The 23,235-nt window shown below is 36.3% G+C and overlaps 1 protein-coding gene across 2 annotated transcripts in view; it reads right to left on the bottom strand.

Moving 5' to 3' along the window:
- Positions 1-1,675: 1,675 nt before the first annotated feature.
- Positions 1,676-23,235, bottom strand: part of shd (cytochrome P450 family 24 subfamily A member shade) — a 48,322-nt gene continuing 26,762 nt past the window's right edge. Inside the window, exons 1-9 of one of the 2 annotated variants that reach the window (XM_089728647.1) lie at positions 19,727-19,798; positions 19,076-19,289; positions 18,357-18,555; positions 16,282-16,472; positions 9,921-10,116; positions 8,044-8,206; positions 6,398-6,631; positions 5,381-5,578; positions 1,676-4,294 (exon numbers count right to left, since the gene is read on the bottom strand). In XM_089728647.1, coding sequence (XP_089584773.1) covers positions 4,190-4,294; positions 5,381-5,578; positions 6,398-6,631; positions 8,044-8,206; positions 9,921-10,116; positions 16,282-16,472; positions 18,357-18,555; positions 19,076-19,103 — 1,314 coding nt within the window. In that variant the 5' untranslated portion in view covers positions 19,104-19,289; positions 19,727-19,798 and the 3' untranslated portion in view covers positions 1,676-4,189. Of the gene's footprint in view, positions 4,295-5,380; positions 5,579-6,397; positions 6,632-8,043; positions 8,207-9,920; positions 10,117-16,281; positions 16,473-18,356; positions 18,556-19,075; positions 19,290-19,726; positions 19,799-23,235 lie in introns of those variants that run through there. The other variant, XM_028175198.2, reaches the window with a different exon arrangement.

Here is a 23,235-nt window from a genome sequence, read left to right as displayed (position 1 = left end):
ATCAAAGATACCTAGCAATGTATGGTGTAATTGCCTAAAATGGTATCTTTCTGGTACGGAAATAACTTATTTCATATAAAAACTGGTTGGGTGTTATAGGTATTATAGAAATATGTTTAGAGTAACAAATACATATCAATATTTAAACAATATAAGTTTAAAAGGAAACGAAAAAGAAAAGAAACCGAAATGAATTAACCATCCATACTTACTATTACTTACTTTACTTATTATCGGTCACCGTTCTCGCCGAACCCGTCGCTTGCAACCAAGGGCTCGACGAGTACCTAAGCTAACCCATAGACAGCCCACTGAGCTTCTCGCCGGATCTTCTCAGTGGGTCGCGTTCAAGGGCGGATCCAGCTTTGGCGCCAGGAGGGGGTCACATAGTCGTGGGCAAGTTAAGAACTTATAATTTAATTTTGATAACAATAGATAATAAATAAATCATGATGTTCTTCAATTAGTCCAAGTTAGTTCAAGTCCTGGAACTAGCTCAGGGGGGGGTCATGACCCCCATGACCCCCCCCCCCCCCCTGGATCCGCCGTTGGTCGCGTTTCCGATCCGATGGTAGATTGTGCGAAGCACTGCTCTTTGTAGGTCTAGGGCCAGTCTTAGCAACACTCCCGGTTTGAGCCCCTTGAGCTCACCTACACGTCAAGGAGAAGCTGAAATAGCTTCTCAAGGTATCAGCATAGGTAGGGAAAAAATACTTATTATTAATATTATAAATGCGAAAGTAACTCTGTGTTGGCTGTCTGTCTGGAAAAATACTGAACCGATTTAAATGAAATTTGTTACACAGAAAGTCTAGACCCTGGGAAAGGACATATTATTATGCTACTTTTTCATGCGAAAAAAAGGTTGTAAAGGGTTGAAAGCGGGGGGGGGGGGGGGTGAAAAATTGTATGGGATATGGATGTAGATTCAATATAAATAAATATGACACTAAGCTTACGCATCCGAATAACACATAGACTATAATTTATAAAAATATAGTGTGAATTACCCAAAATATAAGGATATGTGTCAAGTAAAAAGGAAAAAATCTGCCATCTGCGAGCTATTCTGACGTGCGCCGTAAAAACCGTTGGAGTTACACGTCTTTAATGTAAAATGGAAATGTTTATCTCAAATAGTCTTACAAAAAAAACCTGTGACAACATAAATCTATCTTTTCTTTGTAAACCATTCTCGCCAAAAAAGTTAACCATTATTATAAGAAGAGGCTTTAACATAATGATGTTAAAGCCTCTTTAAGGCTTAAACGCATATTTTTTTATTATGTATCAAATTGCAATGAACACAAAATTCAATTATTTTTAATAAACCAGTACCCAAAATAAGAAACAAATTATTACATTTAAATAGTCGTTGTTTCAGAGCACTGCCGTCTGAATGAAGAAATTTTAAATAGGTAGTATATATACCTACCTAGTACTAAAATCTGGTCTCTAGATCTAGATCTAGTAAGATCTAATACTAAAATTCAACCACTTCATCGATTAATTTTAAAAGCGATCTCTTGGATTACTTTTAATTATGATTAACTTAATTTATATGACGGAAATGTATATATAGATAATTATTAAATTATTCATTTAATGTTTTTCTTAAAAACTTTTTACTTAAAACAAATAATTAGATATTAGGAGTAGAATAAAATTACCTTGCTATACCTTAATGAGCTTTATTACTAGTTTCACGTTTATGTTATTTGAAAACAATATCTTATAAAAATACACGTAAATCAATTAACAAAAATATTATATTTTCAAACATTAAAAAAAAAACTAACAAAACGCAGTCATTATAGTGCCTATTTAACTTAAAATAATACATTATGTACTTTTTTAAACAATAAAATAATTCAGTACCGAAATTGTAGGATACACACTTGCTATACAGTCTTATGGCATCTAATGCAGATAAAATAGACAATGGCCCACATGAACATTGTCTAGAGTGAATTCATTTTCTTCGCATAGGTACTGTGAGGGAATATGATGAAATCTGTATCGCAATCAAGAACAACAGATAGGTATCTAAGGTTTGAAGAATTAATTAATTGCTTATAGCTTGGTGTGCACCGCGATATAATTAGACATGACAAATAAATTACAAATTTTAATTTATTGTTCATTAAGGTTCACACGTGTGATGATTCTAATCCTGTTCGCAAGTTTAATTGTAGGGACGACACAAGACTTAAACTCTATCGGTTTGTTCCTCGAAATTGTTCATGTTTTCAATAGACAATAACTATATTTAAAACTCATTTTACGGTTTAATCTGAAATACGAAAACATTAAGGTCTGCGGCTGGCGAAAATCAAAGAAAATACTAGACAATGAGTACCTAGAAACTTTCTAGGGGCAATGCATAATTCGACGCTTGAAAGGCAAACGTGAATAAGCGACAATACGTGAACTTTACAGTAGACTAATTTAAAGTTGAAATACCTGAAAAAAATCCATTTTAACGAATCTAGCTGTAGGATTGAAATGATTTTAATAGACCTAGAAATATATTTTGTTTTGCGCATCGAATATGGTTATTGCTTATCATTTATGTACAAAGCAGTTACTTGTCGCTTAGTCACGTTTGCCTTTCAAGCGTCGATATGAAATCTCAAAATGAGTAACTACAAAACTGCTTCTCCTACAATTCAGGAATTGCTTTAAACTAAGGCGAGTAACATAATTAACATAGGAAAATGGCCACTTCTGACGTTTAAACAGTAACATTGAAGCTGAAATCTTTAACACCTAAAATAATAATATTAATTAGCAAATACAATGGAATGATCGACGATTTCAAAAGAAGTTATGCAAACTTTAATTAACACTTCTGTAATTTTCTAATAAGCATAAAGGCATATTCATAAGAGATCTATGAGTATTGAAAGACTCGTGAAAATATCTTTAAAACGAATACATCTATTGGAATATAATGTCATCCAACTTCTTTAAATTAAGTAAACTAATTGTACGGATTACATTAAATTTCTGACAAATGCAAGTGCTGGCAATAAGCAGTCTTATAACAAGAGGTATTTATGGTTATAACAATTTATATTAAAAATATGTCTTTTTGATATAAACACAGCCATGGTTTATAATAGTAGTTTTATATTTATTGTTCAGTAAGAGTTGACGTAAGTTATATAGCTATGAATTTTGTTTGTTAATATATTTATCAAATACGAAAACTAAATAATACATAGTATGTAGTATGTATGCATATAGTACTAAAAACTACATAGTATGTATTTATTAATATCAATTATTCCATTGCCAGAAGGGTGACAACTCTTTCTGAACGAAGCACGCCCAACCCAGTATTGCTACACAAATATAAATATGAATACAAAAACGTTTCTTGGCTTACAATATATTATATCAGTTCTAATGTAACAAGAAAAACGTTATTTGAGCAGATTTGCCGATACCCTGTAACGCCTCCCCTGACTAACGGGTTGTCATGGCAACGATGGTTTAGTTAATAGAAAAATTATATATTCATACAATCCTTAACGTAATACAAATAACTTTGAAACAACTGATGAAATACGCAGAATGATTACTGATTATGAATATTATAGGAATTAATTGCCTATAATATTAATAATCAACAAAACTTCAGAGGTGTCAAGGGACACCCGGATGGAACGAAGTTCCTTTCGATTAATTAGTGAAGGAATTTTTTTTTAAGTTATAATTATAAATTACGGCATTATGAAGAAGAAAAAAACAATACTATGAACTAAATTACTATTGTTGAAACGCTATCTCGAGAAACTGTACTCATTACGCGGACCAATCGGATACGAGCAATGTCACGCGATAAGCGCCTACACGTTGATTGGTCAGAATGACGGATCTAAAAAGTGTCGTGACAACTTTTCGTAAGCATTTTTTCCGTCTAGCCCCCTTTCACAACGCGCGATAAGGAACTTCGTTCCAAAAAAATATTGGTCCCAGAACATTGACCAGTAAATTATGTACCTACTGTTTTATCTGTAGCGCTTTCTTTGTAGCGCTGTCTGTAACATCCATTACAAAAGCGCCAAATACAGTTAAATCGATTCTAAATTAACACAATAATGGCATCAAATAACGCAATTTAAGAGACAAACCAAGTTATATTGTGTCATATTGAGGAAAGAAAACGAATAACGGTAAATGGTTACCACTCGACCAAACGCAACGAGACTGGTGATTTTGCTGACAGCAGGAAGTCGAATTGTATGTCCAGTTCACTGTCGAACTCCACTCTCCATTTTTGCATTATCTGGGGAGAAATAAATAAATAAAATAGCAACAAACATATTTTTGTCCCATGATGGAAAACAGCAATATGGTTTTAAATTTCTAGTTATTTTGCAATCTTTATTAGATATTTCTATATAGTGTAGTTCTAAATAGAGCTGTCACCAATCCTGCCTTTGGAAACTCACTATCGTCTAAACAAAGATTCTTTAATTGTTCCTAAAGTTATCAATTAAATAAATACACTAAGCTGCGTCTCAAACATTTCGGACATGGGTTTTTTTATGTATTCAAATAATCTTGGAATTGTATTATATTTATTTTTTGTTATTTCGTTAAAATCTTTTGATAAATCGAGATGTCTTTGAATTGCTAGAATACAGAGTACTCTTCCTCCAGGAACTTCCAGGGGAGAAATAAACACAGCTTATGTCAATGTAAAGATCAATTGTATTTTTCTGATTTTTATTTATTGCTTAGGTATGTGGACGAGCTCACGCCCATGGACATCTACAACGTAAATGCCGCCACCCACCTTGAGATATGAGTTCTGAGGTCTCAGTATAGTTACAATGACTGCCCCACCCTTCAAACCAAAAGGCATTACTGCTTCCTGGCAGAAATGGGCAAGGTGGTGGTACATACCCGTGCGGACTCACAAGAGGTCCTACCACCAGGGAAAGTGGTTCTACCACCAGTATTATAGTCATGTAACCATTGTAAGAAATATCAATTTAAAGAGAACAACAGAGCGGCGCGACACGAAAACTATCATATCATATCCGCCGTTAATTACTTATCCGACCGCGACGAAGCAACGCAAAGCCATCGTCGCCCGAAAAATTTCTTGCCGGATTCACTCTCGGTGCTAAGCTCTAACTCTAACTAAGCGAATTAACCCATAGACACAGCCCACTGAGTTTTTTGCCGGATCTTCTCAGTGTTTTGCGATTCCGATACGGTGATAGACTCTGCGAAGCACTGCTCTTGCTAAGGCTAGTGTTAGCAAATTCTTTCAGGTTGAGCCCGTGAGCTCACCTACCCGTCCGGGCGTATCTGAAATAATAGCCTCTTAGGCTATCATTAGGTAGGAAAAAAAAACAATCACCTTTGCGAGTAACAAATGTAGTTCGAGTTCTACGAATCGTTTCCCTGGACACATCCTGCGTCCGCGTCCGAATGGAGCCACTAGCGAGTAAGCGTGCGGCTCCTGCACTTTAATCCATCGCTCCGGAAGATATTCCTCCGCGCGCCAGAAGTTTTCTTCTCTACGACAAGCCGCAGCCGTATGGGCGAGCACAAACGTCTAGAAAAGAAAATCACAACAACTTTAATTGACTTCCCTTGATAACTTTTTAGATCACAATCCATAGATAGATGTGATAGCGTAAATGTCAAAATTAAATCTTTATCTAACAGCAATGTAATATCTGTCGACTTGTATGAGTTTGTACAATGACAATATCCACAGTTAAAAAAATGATTAACTTGATATAGAAATGCACATCCCTTAGAATGGAATGGCAAAAAGAATCATGACCACCTATAGTTTAATATGTTTAATAATTTAATATAATACACTAATGACCCTAAAACCTGCTCAGAGACAGAAGCTGGGGCTTAAAAAGAAAAAGAAATAGGAATAAAACAAGTACAAGTTTCGATCGACAATTTCGATCATCGGGCAAACACTAGTTTAATAATAACTAATTGTAAGCAATAGGACATCTCATTTTAAGAATATAATACAATTGAAACTTCGACTTTAAAGACATTTCATTTAAGACCTGTTTAATGAAGCATTTAATACAACAACAATAGTATTTATATTAATGTTGCTATTCGTTTCATAAAACCCTTTTTACATATTTTTTTCTTCTCCTATTTTTGTCACTGTTTACTGTCATTAATCCTTTTCTTTTTCGACATCCTCCAAATAGGTTGAATTCGTTCAACCTTAATTTAGTAATGGCCTCTTTAGTCGCCACATCTTCATACCTCAAGGTGACGGTATTCACGTTGCGATGTTTATATCTGCTAACTACTAAGCCACGTGCGCCGTGAGCTTGTGGACCTCACCATATCCATAAAGATCAAACCTTTATTCATACAAAAAAAAACTTACTCCAGGCGGGATCTTGTATCCTCCAATCGTCATCGGTGAATCTAAGAGCCTTGCAAGAAATGGAGCTGTAGGCAATAGTCTAAAGGCTTCATTGATCGCAGCTCTGACCGAAGGTGCTCCTGCCAAATCTTCAGAGCAAAGCATTGTATGCGGTGGTAGTTCTGAATTAATTTTTCTTTGCCAATCTGGACGTCCACTCAGTAGGTACAGAAGAAACACCAAACTGTTGGCTAGCTGTGAATTCAAAGCAACCGCTTTTAATAAAACTTTTAAAAATTAGGTATATTATCATCAGCAATCTGAGACGCTAAAGGACAACTCTTCGAGCGTTTCTTGCTCTCAAAATCATATCCGGCTAAAGGGCCGATGTGAAATCAATGGTTTCCTTCTTCAAAAAGCTCGACTTTATACCTGCACTCAAATTAAACGAATGCTTCGCGTAGAAATACCCAGGACGGAAGGAAAGGATGAAACTCGTCGTCGTGGCCTAAAGGATAAGACGTCCGGTGCATTCGTTGTTGCGATGCACCGGTGTTCGAATCCCGCAAGTGGGTATCAATTTTTCTAATGAAATACGTACTTAACAAATGTTCACGATTGACTTCCACGGTGAAGGAATAACATCGTGTAATAAAAATCAAATCCGCAAAATTATAATTTGCGTAATCCACTGGTGGTAGGACCTCTTGTGAGTCCGCACGGGTAGATACCACCGCCCTGCCTATTTCTGCCGTGAAGCAGTAATGCGTTTCGGTTTGAAAGGTGGGGTAGCCGTTGTAACTATACTGAGACCTTAGAACTTATATCTCAAGGTGGGTGACGCATTTACGTTATAGATGTCTATGGGCTCCAGTAACCACTTAACACCAGGTGAGCTGTGAGCTCGTCCACCCATCTAAGCAATAAAAAAAATAAAAAAAACTCTTCATTAAATTCAAAATTCGCTGAAGCTTCAGTAAAATAGGCAATGATCGGTGATTAAAAATAAAATTTTTGTCGTCATGGTCTAAAGGATAAACCACTCTGTGCTCTCGTCTGTGATCTAGTTTTTTTTATTGGTCTTTTAGGCAGACAAACGTACGACTCACCTGATGGTGAGTGGTTACCGTCGCTCATGGATGCCACCAATGCTAGGGGCAGAGCTAAGCGCCCGTTAAAGTTAGAGTTTAGTGATGTGTCTATGCCAATGTTTCTGAACAAATTCCTTGTTACAAGATGTTCACGAACTTTTTCAGGACGAGTAAAGGAATCGTGTAACAAAAATCGTACTGCAAAATTTACGAATTTGCATTATTACAGCAGTAATACGTTCTAGCTTGAAGAGTGCAACGATCTTTAAACAATAAAATTGAGTGTTTGAACCATACATTAAGGTGGAGGATGGCCTTCGCGTTGTCGTGTTTATGAGATCTAATGACTTAACACCAAGTATGCAATAAAATTGTTCGTCCATCAATAAAAAAAATAGACAAGAAATTTTATTAGAATATTTGTTAATAAATTATGCATGACAATAAAAAAAAATGGGATTAGAAGTTTGTTCACTATTAAGATTCTATTGTCAATTTCGCCAAGACTACACTTTAGACAAATATTAATAAAGACAAACAATATTTAAGACAAGAAAGCGATTCAACAATAATTACCGTCTCAATACCGGCAGTTATGAAGTCTATAATGGCAGCCTTCTTGTCGCGCATGTCCAGTGCTGGATTTTCCAGTATCTTGAGGAAAATCTCTTGTATCGCCTCGTCTTGGGCCATACCAGTGGTTTTAGATTTTGCCTCCTCCATCAGCTCCGATACTATCCTGTCCGGAACAACGGTTTTCGTTTTATGCAATGTCTCTTACTTGCTGAGGCAAGAAATTATGTAACGAACAGATAACAAACATAGTTGATCAGATGACTCAAATTCGACAGTTCGCTTACATTTATCACGAGAAAAAGGCAAATAATGTGCAATTTTTAACCTTCAAATCGTATTACTCTTAGTAAAAGCAATAGATATAATCTGATCAAACAGTCCAATGTTAGTGCTAACCAAACATATAAATAAATAATCATGTTAAATTGAAGAAGTAACATACGTACAATGTCTGCCTTTTTAGCGCTTAGCAACCGAAACCAATTTTCAAAAACGAAGCGGTTTCGTTTTTAACTTTAGGACTTTTGAAGTGAGTTTTTAGTATTCATAATTTGGATTCATCGAAATTTGCAAATTCATTTTAAAAAGCACCAACAAGATTAAGATTAGAAAGTACGTCTCAAGTTGGACTAAATCTCCAGGCTGCCATTAATTACTACTATATACCACCCAATAGAAGTTGTATACTTACTTTATTAACTAACCCAATCGTTTTACTAACTCCTATCCTGGTTTACTAATACCAGGCCCAATAATTGGTCTTTAAAAAGTTAATCAAATTACAAAATTGATGCAACATGCATACCGATCCAACCGAGGGTAATAAGAGTTTTTTTTTTCCTACCTAAGCTGGTAGCCTTGAGAGGCTATTCCAGCGTAACCTTAACTAGTAGGTGAGCTCACGGGGCTCTAGCCTGACGACGTTGCTAAAACGAACCCTAGCAAGAGCCGTGCTTTGCAGAATCTACCACCGGATCGGAAACGCGACCCACTGAGAAGATCCGGCGAGAAACTCAGTGGGCTATGTCTGAGGGTTAATTTACTCGTCGGGCCCTTCGTCGCAAGCGACGGGTTCGACGAGAACGATGACCGGTGTTTGAGGTACCTAAAAGCACCGTTAGTGGATCTGGAGGATCCGAGATGACGTGTTTTGGGCGACGTCGACTGCTTTCCATTATTTCCGCAGGATCGGGAATGTAGTTACCGGCGGCCACGATGAGAGGGTTCTCGTGTCGTGCCGCTTTATCGAAGTGGTACTAAGAGTAAGGAATATGGTGCAATATAGATAAAAAAAAAAGAAATACATTACATTCACACTGTATCACCTCTAAGCAATTAATTGATATTATATACGTGACGTGAGCAATAATGGTTTTAAAACTCCAAAAACCACTTACCACAGTGCACTTTTTATTTATTACTTAGATGGGTAGACGAGCTCACGGCCCATCTAGTGTTAAGTGGTTAATGGAGCCCATAGACGTATACAACGTAAATGCCGCCACCAACTTTATGATCTGAGTTCTAAGGTATCAGTATAGTTACAACGGCTGCTCCATCCTACAAACCGAAACGCATTACTACTTCACGGCAGAAACAGGCAGGGTGGTGGTACCTACCCGTACAGACTAGAGAAGAAGCCCTACCACTAGTAATTACATTATTGAGATATTTTTTTATTGCCCTTGTAGGCAGACGAGCATACGGCCCACCTGATGGTGAGTGGTTACCGTCGCCCATGGACTTCAGCAATGGCAGGGGCAGAGTCAAGCCGCTGCCTACCAACCAAGCCGCTGCCTACCAACCAAGCCGCTGCCTACCATCGGCCTACCAACCTTCCTACAATCATAAATAAGACACTAACTCTTGACACTTACGTGTGTATAGTTTCCTCACTTTTAACGAATGTCTTGTAGAGCGCTGTAGGAGCAAATTTCCAAAGCGGAGCACCGTAATAAGAGTCCCTCTGTGCTCGAAAGTGATTCTTGACAGCAGCAGCCAGAGCCATTGCACGTCCCGACATCCATCGCTCGAGAAACCCAAGTCTTGAACCCAGCATCAGACCGCATACCGCTGTATAATAAAGTATTTATTGCACGTAAGAAAATAAAAAAAACAAAATGTGTGCAATTCACACGTGGTAGAAGTGAAACCTTCCAAAATTAAAATACAATTATCCTAAACGTCTTAAGTATATGTAAAATTTTGTCATTAGTAAATAATTGTAAGGTAGCGCCCTCTGTGAATTGATATTTTAATTTCACGTATAATCCTAAGGTAAAATTCACTACAAGAGCTTTCATACACACGTTAGTATTAAAAAATCTCACAGATGGCGCTGTATTAAATAGTATGTATATTTCTGTCTAATTCTTTGCTGGCTTCATCCTACACATTTTTGTATTTGTGTCTCTTACCTGTCGTTTTTTCCGTTGCATCCGGTTTGAAATCACAACGATTCTAAAGAAGTTTTCACTTCAACAGTGTTTTTGAAATAAACAAAAATAACCTACAAAAATGCTTAGAATGAAAGAAATGGTCTTTTATCCGAGACTGCCCTCATCGGGTAATGATTAATAATCGTCTAGTTATTTTGCACGACTTACGCGTTTTTGACGAATTTCAAGTTATAAGATTCGTCTTAACTGTAAAAGGAACAAATCCACGAAAAAAAGAATAAAACATTTGTGTTTATTTTAAACATTCTCCTTCGGCAATGTCTTTCTGAACATTAAAATAACATTTATATTACAATATAATTGGACCGACACATATCTTCCCGAGGGTGTCGTAAAAGGCGATTAAGTATTTTTCTCTTCTTAGGCCAACGATAGCATTCCCAAGGAAGGTCGATGTCAAGCAGGAACCCGGTCTTAAAAATGTTGCCAAATCATTATGCGCCATGATTTGATAGTGAAAATATAATATACTGCGCTGTACCCATATAGTGGGATAACGGTATGAAGAACAAGAGCAAAATTTCTTATTATTTTTCGCGTTTTAGTTAGTACTTTAAATATAGTAGTTTTATTTTTATTGTTTCATTTAAAATTTTATTTTATTTAAATCGAGATCAAACTTGTAATGGTTAAGAGGACAATATTTTGCATATACAAAAGTGCGTATTATCCGTATCCATAAGCAACGTGAACTTTGTATTATGCAAACATAAAAAAATAAATGGCATTGCCGACGTATAGTTGCCTAAAAGTAAGCTTGCAAGCTGCATGAATGTCTGTCTGTAAGTAAAAAAAGCCCAGACTATTATTAAAAAATATTTCGCCAGACTTTTATTGAACAGAGCATCAAACCCCCTCGTAAACATAAAACGCTGTCGCATACACCCTCCATCGTGTTATGTATTAGCCCCTTTCCGCGTCACTCCCTAAATTCCATTTGGGAATGTCTAGACATGTTGCATTAAATTAACATTGATCGTTACTGCGACATAAGCTCTTGTCCGTTTTCGCATGCTATCATATGGCTTTCAGACGATTTTGCTCGTTCTATTTAATAAACAATTCTGATATATTCGATCAGAATCAATTTGTATTTTTTATTCAACCACAAATCTATCTATATATATAAAAATGAATTGCTGTTCGTTAGTCTCGCTAAAACTCGAGAACGGCTGGACCGATTTGGCTGATTTTGGTCTTGAATTATTTGTGGAAGTCCAGAGAAGGTTTAAAAGGTAGATAAATATGAAAATGCTCTAACATGAAAAAAAAATATCTACGAAATGAAAAATAATAACAATTTTGAAAAAAAACCTCTATGAAAAAAAAAAACAATTTTGTTTTCCCTTTGATGTGTCCCGCGTCCGACGGATTATTTTTGTTTGTTTTAAATTTATTTTATGCAAAAGCTTAGGTCTTTTATTTCTCGATTGAGGCACTACAAAGTCTGCCGGGTCAACTAGTAGGTACATAATAAACTCAACTTAACTAAGATTCGACCTCTTTGTTCCGCCAATTCAAATTTTAAAACCAGCGAACATAAGGCTTGTATAATCTCACAAATCTAAATTAAAAAACTTAAATTAATATTTTAATTCAACTTCAACTAAATCTATAACGAGGAAAGCGTATGTGATAACTTAAAGAGTAATCCTTCCTCATGTTTTAATTAAAATACAAACAAACGTACCAACATATATGAATAAGCAAAACAACGACCATGTGTATGGCATTAAAAATAAAACGTGTCTATTAAATGATATCGAAAAGCAAATATTCCGCAGATTTGAAATTAGAATATTTTAAGTATAACACACATTTTCAGACGATTCCATATCAAATAAATGATTTTTAATTTATTCATAAACTTAATAAATAATCTTGATTATGATGTAATATGTAAGTGCTTTAATTCAGTTCATTAATTAATTAAAACTGAATATTAATTGTATCTCGTTATATTTCATTTGTTGGCAATTTCAAAGTGCGTTTCTAATGTTGCATTCCTTGCAAACTGCGGGCGCGACGGCCTAACGATGCTCTACACTATCTGACCCACATTTTCTTATCTTATGCCGTACTTCATTATTATCATAAACGCATTTCTATGTTCATAAAATTCACTTTGTATGCAACTTATGCTTTGATAACTGTTGATGGACAGCTTGGCAGAAATGATGACGTCATTCAATTTTCATTGAAAATAATTAGTGGCAGTATGTCTTTGGAACTTAATAACGCATGCCGAACATATTATAACTGAAACGTTACGAAATAAACTATGTTTGTGCTTACTTTAATAAAAATAAAACTATATCTACTTAGTCTGGCCATAAATACTGTTACAATAAAAATAAAAAATAAATCTATTGCAAATAACATTTATTACTTTTACAGTGTGTTAGTTTAATACATAAATATAAAACAATTTAAAGTATAAAAAGCTTATTCGAAGTGGTCTACATTAGCTGCAATACAGTCCTTTAAACGTTGAGGCCAGTTATCAATAGAAGCACGCACTCTTTCCATGGGAATAATGTTCACTGTCAATCGTACGGATTGTTTTAGGGACTCCAAATTATCATGGCGCTTAGAGCAAGCCGTACTCTCTAAAACTGACCATAAATCATAATCCAGCGGATTAAAATCGGGACTAGACGACGGCCAGCCTTCAGCTCTGATGAAGTCCGAAACGTTCGTTTCCAACCAAGACTGCGTAGACCGAGCTTTATGACCTGGCGCCGAGTCTTGCTGGAAGGACTATTCTTGATTATTGAACATGGCGTTGTTAAGGCGCTTCACTACCTTCTCAAGAATGGTATCTTGATACACTTGTGCCGATGTTTTGATACCTTTTTCACAAAAGTATAGCTCAGTCACTCCTTCATAGCTAATACCCCACCAAACCATCACTGAACTCGGATAGTGCCCACGTTGCACTCTGTCGACTAATTGGGAAGCTTCCTTAGAGCTTTGAGCATAAATACGGTCATTTTGTTTGTTAAAATGTTGCTCAATTGTAAAAAATTTCTCATCCGTAAACAAAAAATTTCTATGACCTCCCTTTGCGTACCACTTCAGTAGTTGTTTCGATTTTACCACCATATTCTCTTTTAAATTATCAGTTAAGAAATGACCAGTACGTCTCTTATAGGCTGCAAGTCCTAAGTCATCTTTTAAAATACGCGACGTGGTTCTAGGTGCTATCTTCATCTCCCGAGATAAAATCTTTTGCTTTCGGACAGGATTTCTTCGAATTCTTTCCCTTACTGCTTTGACCACCTTTTTCGTACGAACACTACGTGGACGGCCAGATCTTTTTCGGTCAGAAACAGAGGTGGTCTCATTGCACCTATTAATAGCACGGTACACAAACATTTTACTAATACCAAGCGTATGGAGAGTTTTTAAAATTGCATTTGGCTCCATACCTACTTTGTGTAATGCAATCACAGCGATTCGGTTCTCTTTATTAAACGCACTCCATTTTAATATCGCAAAATATTGTGCAATGTATTGGCGCCAAAATAAGAAAACCCAATGAGCAATCATATAAAAATGACAGATTCCAAATTCAAACGCAATATTTTGTTTATTTTTAATTGTAACAGTATTTATGGCCAGACTAAGTAAATTCAAATAAAATAGTCTAAATAGTTGGCGAATAAAATATTCATAAACGGCACATCCACCTACACAATTTTGGCAATAATACCTAATAGTCTCCATAAAAGAGCGCAAAGACAAAATGATCCCGTTCCCAATATAAGCGGCACTAATTTTAACAAACGTGATATTTCTGATAGAATTTCCTTGTCCGTGACCGAGGTCGCTCAATAGTTCTATGAACGTTAAATTCAAGGCTATAATTAATATTAATTCATTCACACCGTTCCAATTAACGACGCTCTATTTATGCTTAAATTTAATGACGCGTCAAGTTCGATCCCAATAAACCAGCGTTATCTTCGTATAAATAAATAGATAGCATTGAAAGCCCATATTTCGAGTGTATCTTCTAAACCTAGTTAAAGTAGGCCAACAAACAGGTCTTCCGTTAAGTTCACTATAATTATGTTAATCTAGTGGTCGTCTTTTCGAATGTCATATTTCAGGGCTTTTGTTGAGATAAGAATATCCCACTCCCGTCATGACTTACGCGAGTGTGGTGTTCGCTCACGCGGCCCGCACACACATAGACACCCTTCAATCTCTACAATCCCGCTTTTGCAGGTTAGCCGTCGGAGCTCCGTGGTTCGTGAGGAACGTTGACCTACACGACGACCTGGGCCTCGAATCTATCCAGAAATACATGAAGTCAGCGTCGGAACGGTACTTCGATAAGGCTATGCGTCATGATAATCGCCTTATCGTAGCCGCCGCTGACTACTCCCCGAATCCTGATCATGTAGGAGCCAGTCACCGTCGACGCCCTAGACACGTCCTTACGGATCCCTCAGATCCAATAACCTTTGCACTAGACGCCTTCAGCTCTAGGAGCAGGCTTAGGGATCTCGGTAACCGTACTCGTCGAACTCGACAAAGAGTTCGCCGTGCAACCTAACCCATGAATCAGCTCGCTGAGTTTCTCGCCGGATCTTCTCAGCGGGTCGCGATTCCGATCCGGTAGTAGATTCATTCGCGAAGCAGCTGCTCTTGAGCTGTTAGGTCTCCTTCGGAGGCGCTCGGGTAGCTGTTAGCAAATCCCACCCCTCCTGGCTGAGCCTTTGCTCGCCCACCTGTCCTGGTGAAACTGGAAAGGCCTCCGGGCCACCAGTAATCCTTCAATCATAAAAAAAAAAAAAAAAAAAAACCCACTTTAGGAACGGCAGTTACAACACAGACGGGTCGACCTTAGCCTTGAGTCAGAACGATATAAATATCATTTACATATTTCTTAATCTTTCGTTCTTATAACACTGACGATATTAATTCTGAAGGTTATAAAGATATGTAGTAAAAGAACCACATTCAAGCGTGACGAATAAAGACGATTCATGAATTTTATTAAAGAACTTATCGGGTTCATCAACCTCATTTCGTATATTTGTCGAATCTCGGGGCATTGCAAATAATACTTAGTATCATCAATGCGTGTTTAAGCTGCGTCGCGTGTGTGTACTTTAGTGTATTTACAGAAAAAATAAATAAAAAAAAATACAAAAAAAAAGAACTGTCACGTTTTGTAGTCACAAAGATTAAAGTTATAAAGGCGCTTCCTGCTTCATAATAAATAATAGTTTAAAAAAACTAAAAAAAATTACGCTTTTATAGAAAATCCCACTAAAAAATAGAAAATAAATCTTAATAAATGCATGGTATCAATAGTTATATATTTTATAAACAGATATGAGTAGAAGGATTATTTTGATAATATCCTGAAAAGCACCGCACGCTTTTTGTACTATTGTAAAAAATGATTTTATTAATCATTTTTTCTTACACTATTTTCAATTCAAATTTATTAAAATTTATTTTCTATTTTTTAGTGGGATTTTATATAAAGTGTATTTTTTAACTATTATTTAGTTTTAATTTTTTAGTTGAATTTCTATTTTTTCAATTTTTTTGGTTTTAAATATTGAATTGTCATTGGTCCTTAATAGGTATGCCAAATTTCGAGTTAATCCGACGTTTTAAAGGGGGTCAAAATCATGTTCAAAGATTCCGTTACATACTAACATACATACATCTGAAGCTTTTAAAAGCATATTAAAAATATATTTCATTCCAATGAATTAAGTTGTCCTCCACAATTTTTTCTGTAAATAATACTTACATTCAAGACCCATTCTGTTTGTCAGCTGTTCAAAGGCGTGTACTGTGCCATCAGACTGCCGAGAAATATTCAATAGCTCCAAGAAGTCATCGGAGATGGTGTTCAATTGGGGAAGGAAATTTTGCATTGTATGTGGACTCGTTAGATCAGTAGTCAAGTTGCGCCGTAAGTGGTACCATTTTTCTCCCTGCCTGGAAGGTTCAAACGATTTTTGGCTATTTCAATACATAGTTAGATGAAGTTGTTTATTACAAACATTAAAAGTAGTTTATTTTTTATCATGAAATTAGTCACAAACAGTTAAGTATTATTCATAGACAAGGACTCCGCGTTGCAGTTTTATTAAAATCTTGTGCCTGTTTTCAATACTCTTCATTTTTAATTCTTTACGCCCTTACAGTATTCAGAAATTCTATTGCATTTCCACGTCATTTAAGTACATTTCATATTTCGAATATGTCATTCGAAAATAATAAAAAATAAAAACGAACGAATTGAAATTATTCATTGCAAATTATGAACACTAAATTTTTAGCTATTACATAAAGATATTAATTATAGTTTTACATTAAATTTTTGTAAATTAATTATACAGTAACCTTCCTAGAATTGGTAACATTTTATGATCTATTTATTACAAAGACCAGACAGGAAATACCAAGTTAGCATTAGTATAAAAACTATTGGCACGGTCGCGGCATGGACACGGCGCAGCCATGTCTGTAACAGACGTGACCGGCAAATATAAAGGCTAGTCAAAAACCATTATGGCCTCCTTTGAATACTCACAAGAAGTACATAATTTTCGTTTGGTCTCAGGGTCATACGTTTGTTGTGATGAATGAATAAGATTTTAAGATATCGAGCACTTATGAATTTTTGCACAAGTACAACTGCAAAAAACGAAACAATGAAGTTAGATTGTGAAACACGATTTATTATGCGAAAAAAATATAATATAATTCAAACTTGAAATTATCTGTATCATATTTTATTATGTATATTGTACATCTATTCTATAGAAAGTCTATTTTTCTTTTAAATAAAAACAAAATCTGCCTCGTAAATATGAAACGTGCTATGCTACTTTATGTCTATCGTTCAAAGAAAATCTATACATAATATAATATTATAAAGAGGAAAGATTTGTTTGTTTGTTTGTTTCGAATAGGCTCCGAAACTATTGGACCGATTTGAAAAATTCTTTTTCCATTAGAAGCCGACATTGTCCCTGATGAACATAGGCTACTTTTTTTTTTTTAATTTTTTTTTTTTTGTTTCATGTGTTTTTTAATGTTTCCGAAGCGAAGCGAGGGCGGATCGCTAGTCACTAATAAAATGATTCGCAATAAATCCGCAATCGAATAAGATTCATCAAATAATCATTTATAGCAGAGCCACTTACTGGTGGTAGGACCTCTTGTGAGTCCGCGCGGGTGGGTACCACCACCCTGCCTATTTCTGCCGTGAAGTAGTAATGCGTTTCGGTTTGAAGGGTAGGGCAGCCGTTGTAACTATACTTGAGACCTTAGAACTTATATCTCAAGGTGGGTGGCGCATTTACGTTGTGGATGTCTATGGGCTCCAGTAACCACTTAAAAAAAGGTGGGCTTTGAGCTCGTCCACCCATCTAAGAAATAAAAATAAAAAAAAGCCATCGATAGCCTGCCAAAGTCTAAAGCGAAGGTCAAATATAGCTCGAAATATTGAAAACAACTAATGAATTTAATAAACAAAGCAGTAAGTTCTCTTAAAAAGGATTAGCAGTTTTTTTGACAAAATCAGTGAATGAACTTCAGAAAAATGCAATATAGCGAATAAAAACAAATTTTACTGTAATGTTCATAAAAAAACCACAATCGTTGATTTTACTTTATTATAGGCAATATGTCCTCTGTTGTATACTTATTTTTCCTAACAAAATTCTACCTAAATCATAATTATTACTGGTGGTAGGGGGTATTTTGCGCCTAAACAAGTTGATTCCGATATCCTACGCAGTTCTGACCAGCTAGCCTCTTCTGTTCGGATCTGAAACGTGGAATAGTCGTTAAAATCTACGCAATTTGACTCACTCATTGACAAGTCCAGTTGATGCGTATCTGTCTGGTCTGCTTCTGCGGTACATTTGCACGATCTCAGTGGGCGGACGGTAAGGTTTCTTAGCAGGAGAACGCAGTACGGCCTCAAGAGCAGTCCGCTCGGCTATCGACACCACGGCGACACCACCTGGCGTCGTCTCCATGAACACTGGCCCATAACGCTTGAACATGTCTGCGGGCAAACCTCACATTGTTATCTTACACAATAATCAATAAGTACCGCATGTAGTGTACCTAAAATAGTTTTAATTTACGAGCTGCCAATCTTATTTCATGCCAGAATTTCTTAAATCATAATAATATAATAATTATGTTTAGTTGTACGCACTTAATACGTACTTAACAAATGTTCACGATTGACTTTCACGGTGAAGGAATAACATCGTGTAGTAAAAATCAAACCCGCAAAATTATAATTTGCGTAATTACTGGTGGTAGGACGTCATGTGAGTCCGCGCGGGTAGGTACCACCACCCTGCCTATTTCTGCCGTGAAGCAGTAATGCGTTTCGGTTTGAAAGGGTGGGACAGCCGTTGTAACTATACTGAGACCTTAGAACTTATATCTCAAGGTGGGTGGTGCATTTACGTTGTACCTAAACGTCTATGGGCTCCAGTAACCACTTAACACCAGGTGGGCTGTGAGCTTGTCCACCCACCTAAGCAACAAAAAAAAAATTAATTTTCTCATACCTGCATAAGCCTCGTGCAGCTTATTCATTTTGTATCTACTCCAGAATAGCCACCTAGTTCCCAGGAAGGGAAGAGGCTGAGGGCCGGGTAGACGACACGAGTGCTTAGCATCCGATGTTCTCGTTAGCAACGCGGTTACAGCTACCACCACTGCGATCACGGCGAGCACCAGCGTCGGCACACACGACCAGTCCAGCAGAGGAGGAGATGTACTCTGCATCACAATATGGCTCGGTCTTATTGCAATATCAAAATAATTAGTCTAATTTCAAACTATATCTAAGCTATTACAGTACGTCGTAATTAATTTGTAATTCAGTTTGTTCTAGAACAGACTAAATATATACTATTATTTAATAATATGTACGTGAAAAGAATGCGTGTCACGTGAATGCAAAAATAAAACTCGTTACTACATTAAAGTTCAAATTTCGCCTAGTCAAACAGTTGGCGAGTTACCGAGGAGACGCAGAACAACATATCGCTATTTATCAACCAAGTAAATAATTCTGATAAGTCTTGAATGTAATGTTTACAAGTTCAAATTTTATTTCGTGTGCGAGTACAGCGGTCGTCGACCTGCATGCGTCGACGAGTGCAAATAGCCGAATATACGTTGAATTAAATATGTAGTATTTAATATGTGCGCACCGGACCGACGGTTGCTCAACATTCGACGCCGTGTGACGTGTTCTTGACATTGGCTTTGCGTAACCGTATGTTATGTAAGATCGAGCGACCACCGTTGACGTCGCGTACCGTACGTCAACGTCCGATCTGTCTAACTGCATTCGGTGACAGGTAAATATGTGAGTAATTGACACGCGGCTAGTCGCAGGCATTGGCATCTTGAAAAGCGGTAGTGCGAGTTTTTGTGAACATATTAACGGGTCCGTTCATTTCACTTGTACACATCCGTAACGTTAACGGTAACTTTTTTAAGGACTCATCTGGTGATTGTACGTAATATTTGGCTTCTTGTTTAATGAAAAAAATGGTAGATATTTTAATTATTATTTGTTCTACAATAGAATAGTTTACTATAGTTGCACACGAAAAGTGTGAACACATTGAAACCGATTTTCTATTATTTTATCTAAATAATAATACCATGTTTTTTAAAAAGGTAATTGTAGCGAAACATTACAATAGCAATAAAATAACACAACTCGAAAACCCATTCATTATATAATACACATTTTGTAGAACAAAAGTAAAAAAATTTGAAAACAAAGTGTCACCACTTGGCATTTTACTAAGAAAATACATTTCGGACGGTCTATAAATAATATTGTATTAAATGAGTGATGCATGCAATAAACTCGTCCATTATCACAATTAAACTTATACTTTCTCCGTTGCAATTGCAAGGATTCACCGGCTCATGGTTACTGTTGATAAATACAGTAACATTAAATTTTAGTAGACAGTATTTCACATTATTTCGATAATATCGCAAGTCACAAATAATTTATCGGTGTGTATTTTGCGTCTTATCCTATCGTGACTTCAGGGAATAAGACAAAATACCGACTATACAGGTTGAGGACCTGAACCATACCGTCACTTAGCATTTTTCTATTAACGGACCAAAGTCGAGTTTTTCAACAGGAATATTCTTAACTTAAAATGGACTACCAGCCATGTGACCCTGGCAAAAAAGTTGTATTTTAACTGGAACTAGTACAAAAGCAGTCAACCGTGACCAGACTTAGTTTTAATGAGGAGACGACACACTGAGCTACTTATTGTTAGCTCTCGTATGTTACAATGTATTATTGACTGAATAAAAAGTATGCATTGGTATTTTTAGATTTGATTGTTAAATAAACGATTGATAAAATTTTGTTAATAATTGATGATGATAAGAATAAAGTTACTTTTTTTTATTGCTTAGATGGGTGGACGAGCTCACAGCCCACCTGTTGTTAAGTGGTTACTGGAGCCCTTAGACATCTACAACGTAAATGCCGCCACCCACCTTGAGATATAAGTTCTAAGATCTCAGTATAGCTACAACGGCCGCTCCACCCTTCAAACCGAAACGCATTACTGCTTCACGGCAGAAATAGGCAGGGCGGTGGTACCTACCCGTGCGGACTCACAAGAGGTCCTACCACCAGTACTTTAATTGGATCCTTATATTATAGCAGAATTTTGTCTAAATTACCTCAATTGTTGGTTATCTTTGACAATGTTTTGGAAGCACATAATAACGAAAGCTCCTAAACATCGAAACATGTGTGATATCACTATTTTAATTTCTTGAATATGACCGAGCGAATTTGTGTTTCCGTTTACGAACTTTTCGGCTTTTTCTTATCATCTTTAGTTTGCTTCCTGGACAGAGTACTTTAAAGACATTGTAAAATAAGCAAGCACGAGAATAAAACATAATATTTATTTTTAGCTCATCGAAATAGTAAAATTTTTATTTGAACAGCTTTGTGGGTATTTACAGATAATACAGTTTGTCACCAAGCACCACTACATGGTATTAAATATGATACGTTCACTGTTGAAGTCATGCCTATAGCAATCCCATACTTAATTATTATTTTCTACAATCATTACACCTCACCTATATTAATTCCATTCCGAATATAGTTTATTGGTACTCTTGTATATTAATCTGTTTGCGCATTTTGTTTCCTGTGTTATTTAATAATAATAAATCTTTGTTTGCCAAAACATTATTACCCAGTTTTACTTTTCTCAGGACCGTCCTTGTTTCTACAAAATTTATTTAATCGTATTAACTAATGAGTTTCAACAAAATTGCTGGAGCATGCCAATATAGTACATTTGAATTACAAATCAGTTAACTATGCAACAACGCTCGAGTGTAGATATACTTGTAATTATGTTGAATGAACTTAAAGCAAGTTGAAGGACAATCCAACAAAGAACCGTCACAAAACATGACTAGCAAGATATCGGAGATAAGATAAGAAATAAATAAACAATGCAATCCTTGTACTATATTTTACTACGTCTCCTGCTCTACATTCGGTAAACGATCCCCCAAGGGCGTGTGACCTCACGCACCACTCAAAATAATAACGCATTCAATTGAATGTATTGCTTGGTGGCTGATAATGCGGTTCATTTAACTAAACTGCTGGCGGCGACCACAAGATTCTTGACCTAATTGCTTGTTGTCGAGTAGTAAGGGGATAACGGGATGTTATCAACGATTGCTTTTGAATATGCATTCCGTCAATTAATTTACAAATATGTTTATTTTACTAGCAATGTGGAACGACGCATGCATTGGCCTAGTTGTGAACAGTCTAGATAATGAACCTAGACCCAAATATTATATCAGATACAGTAAACAGTCGCGTACAATTGACTTTTTCGATTGAATGTAATAATATTACACACATTGATAGTTATCTTACGACAGCACGTTGACAAATTTAATTAATGTTTTTTCTTTAGTAACGAATTTGTATTTTGATATTAAAATTTAACGAGAACGGAAGATTAACGGAATCACATTGAAACTCTTAAAAAAGGGGTGAGCAATGCATATATTTCGACTTTTTAGTATTTGTTTCCGAGATAATCGGAAGTATTATAAATAGTCCTAGAGGTCCTTCAGTAGTCGAAATTCGACTATAATTAATTGAACATTATAAGTTTGAACATTATCAAAGTTTGTCAAAGACTATTTATTATACTTCTCTAATCACAGATTTCGCCAAGACAATTTTTTTTTTTTTTTTTTTTTTTTTTTTTTTTTTTTTTTTTTTTTTTTTTTTTTTTTTTTTTTTTTTTTTTTTTTTTTTTTTTTTTTTTGTCAGGAGGAAATCGCCGGACTTCCGCCCTTCACTGGGGATGGAGGGCGGGGCATGTCGGAGTCGAACCGACTAAAACCTCCTGTCTCTCAACAACCAACGTCCAAACCTCGCATGAGACAAAACTCATGAAAAGGCAAGGGGGGGAAAGTGAAGCGTTTAGTGCGGAGCACATCTCTCCCATCACCCTCCCCCTCGGGACGCCGGACTGGCGGTCGTCGGCGCCACGACCACCAGCCCTCTCGGTCGGCAGGCTATCCGAAGCCCGCCTAGATGGCACCGGTTAGAATGGTCTATCCTACGGAATACCCCGCTGGGTCAGAACCAGCGTGGGTTGAGGATAGCCGGCCTTCCATC

This window comes from Bombyx mandarina, chromosome 07 (genome assembly GCF_030267445.1).
Source record: "Bombyx mandarina strain Sakado chromosome 07, ASM3026744v2".
In the NCBI taxonomy this organism is placed as follows: domain Eukaryota; kingdom Metazoa; phylum Arthropoda; class Insecta; order Lepidoptera; family Bombycidae; genus Bombyx; species Bombyx mandarina.
The sequence above is the reverse complement of the archived record's forward strand: the minus strand, read 5'-3'. Positions and strand labels throughout refer to the sequence as shown.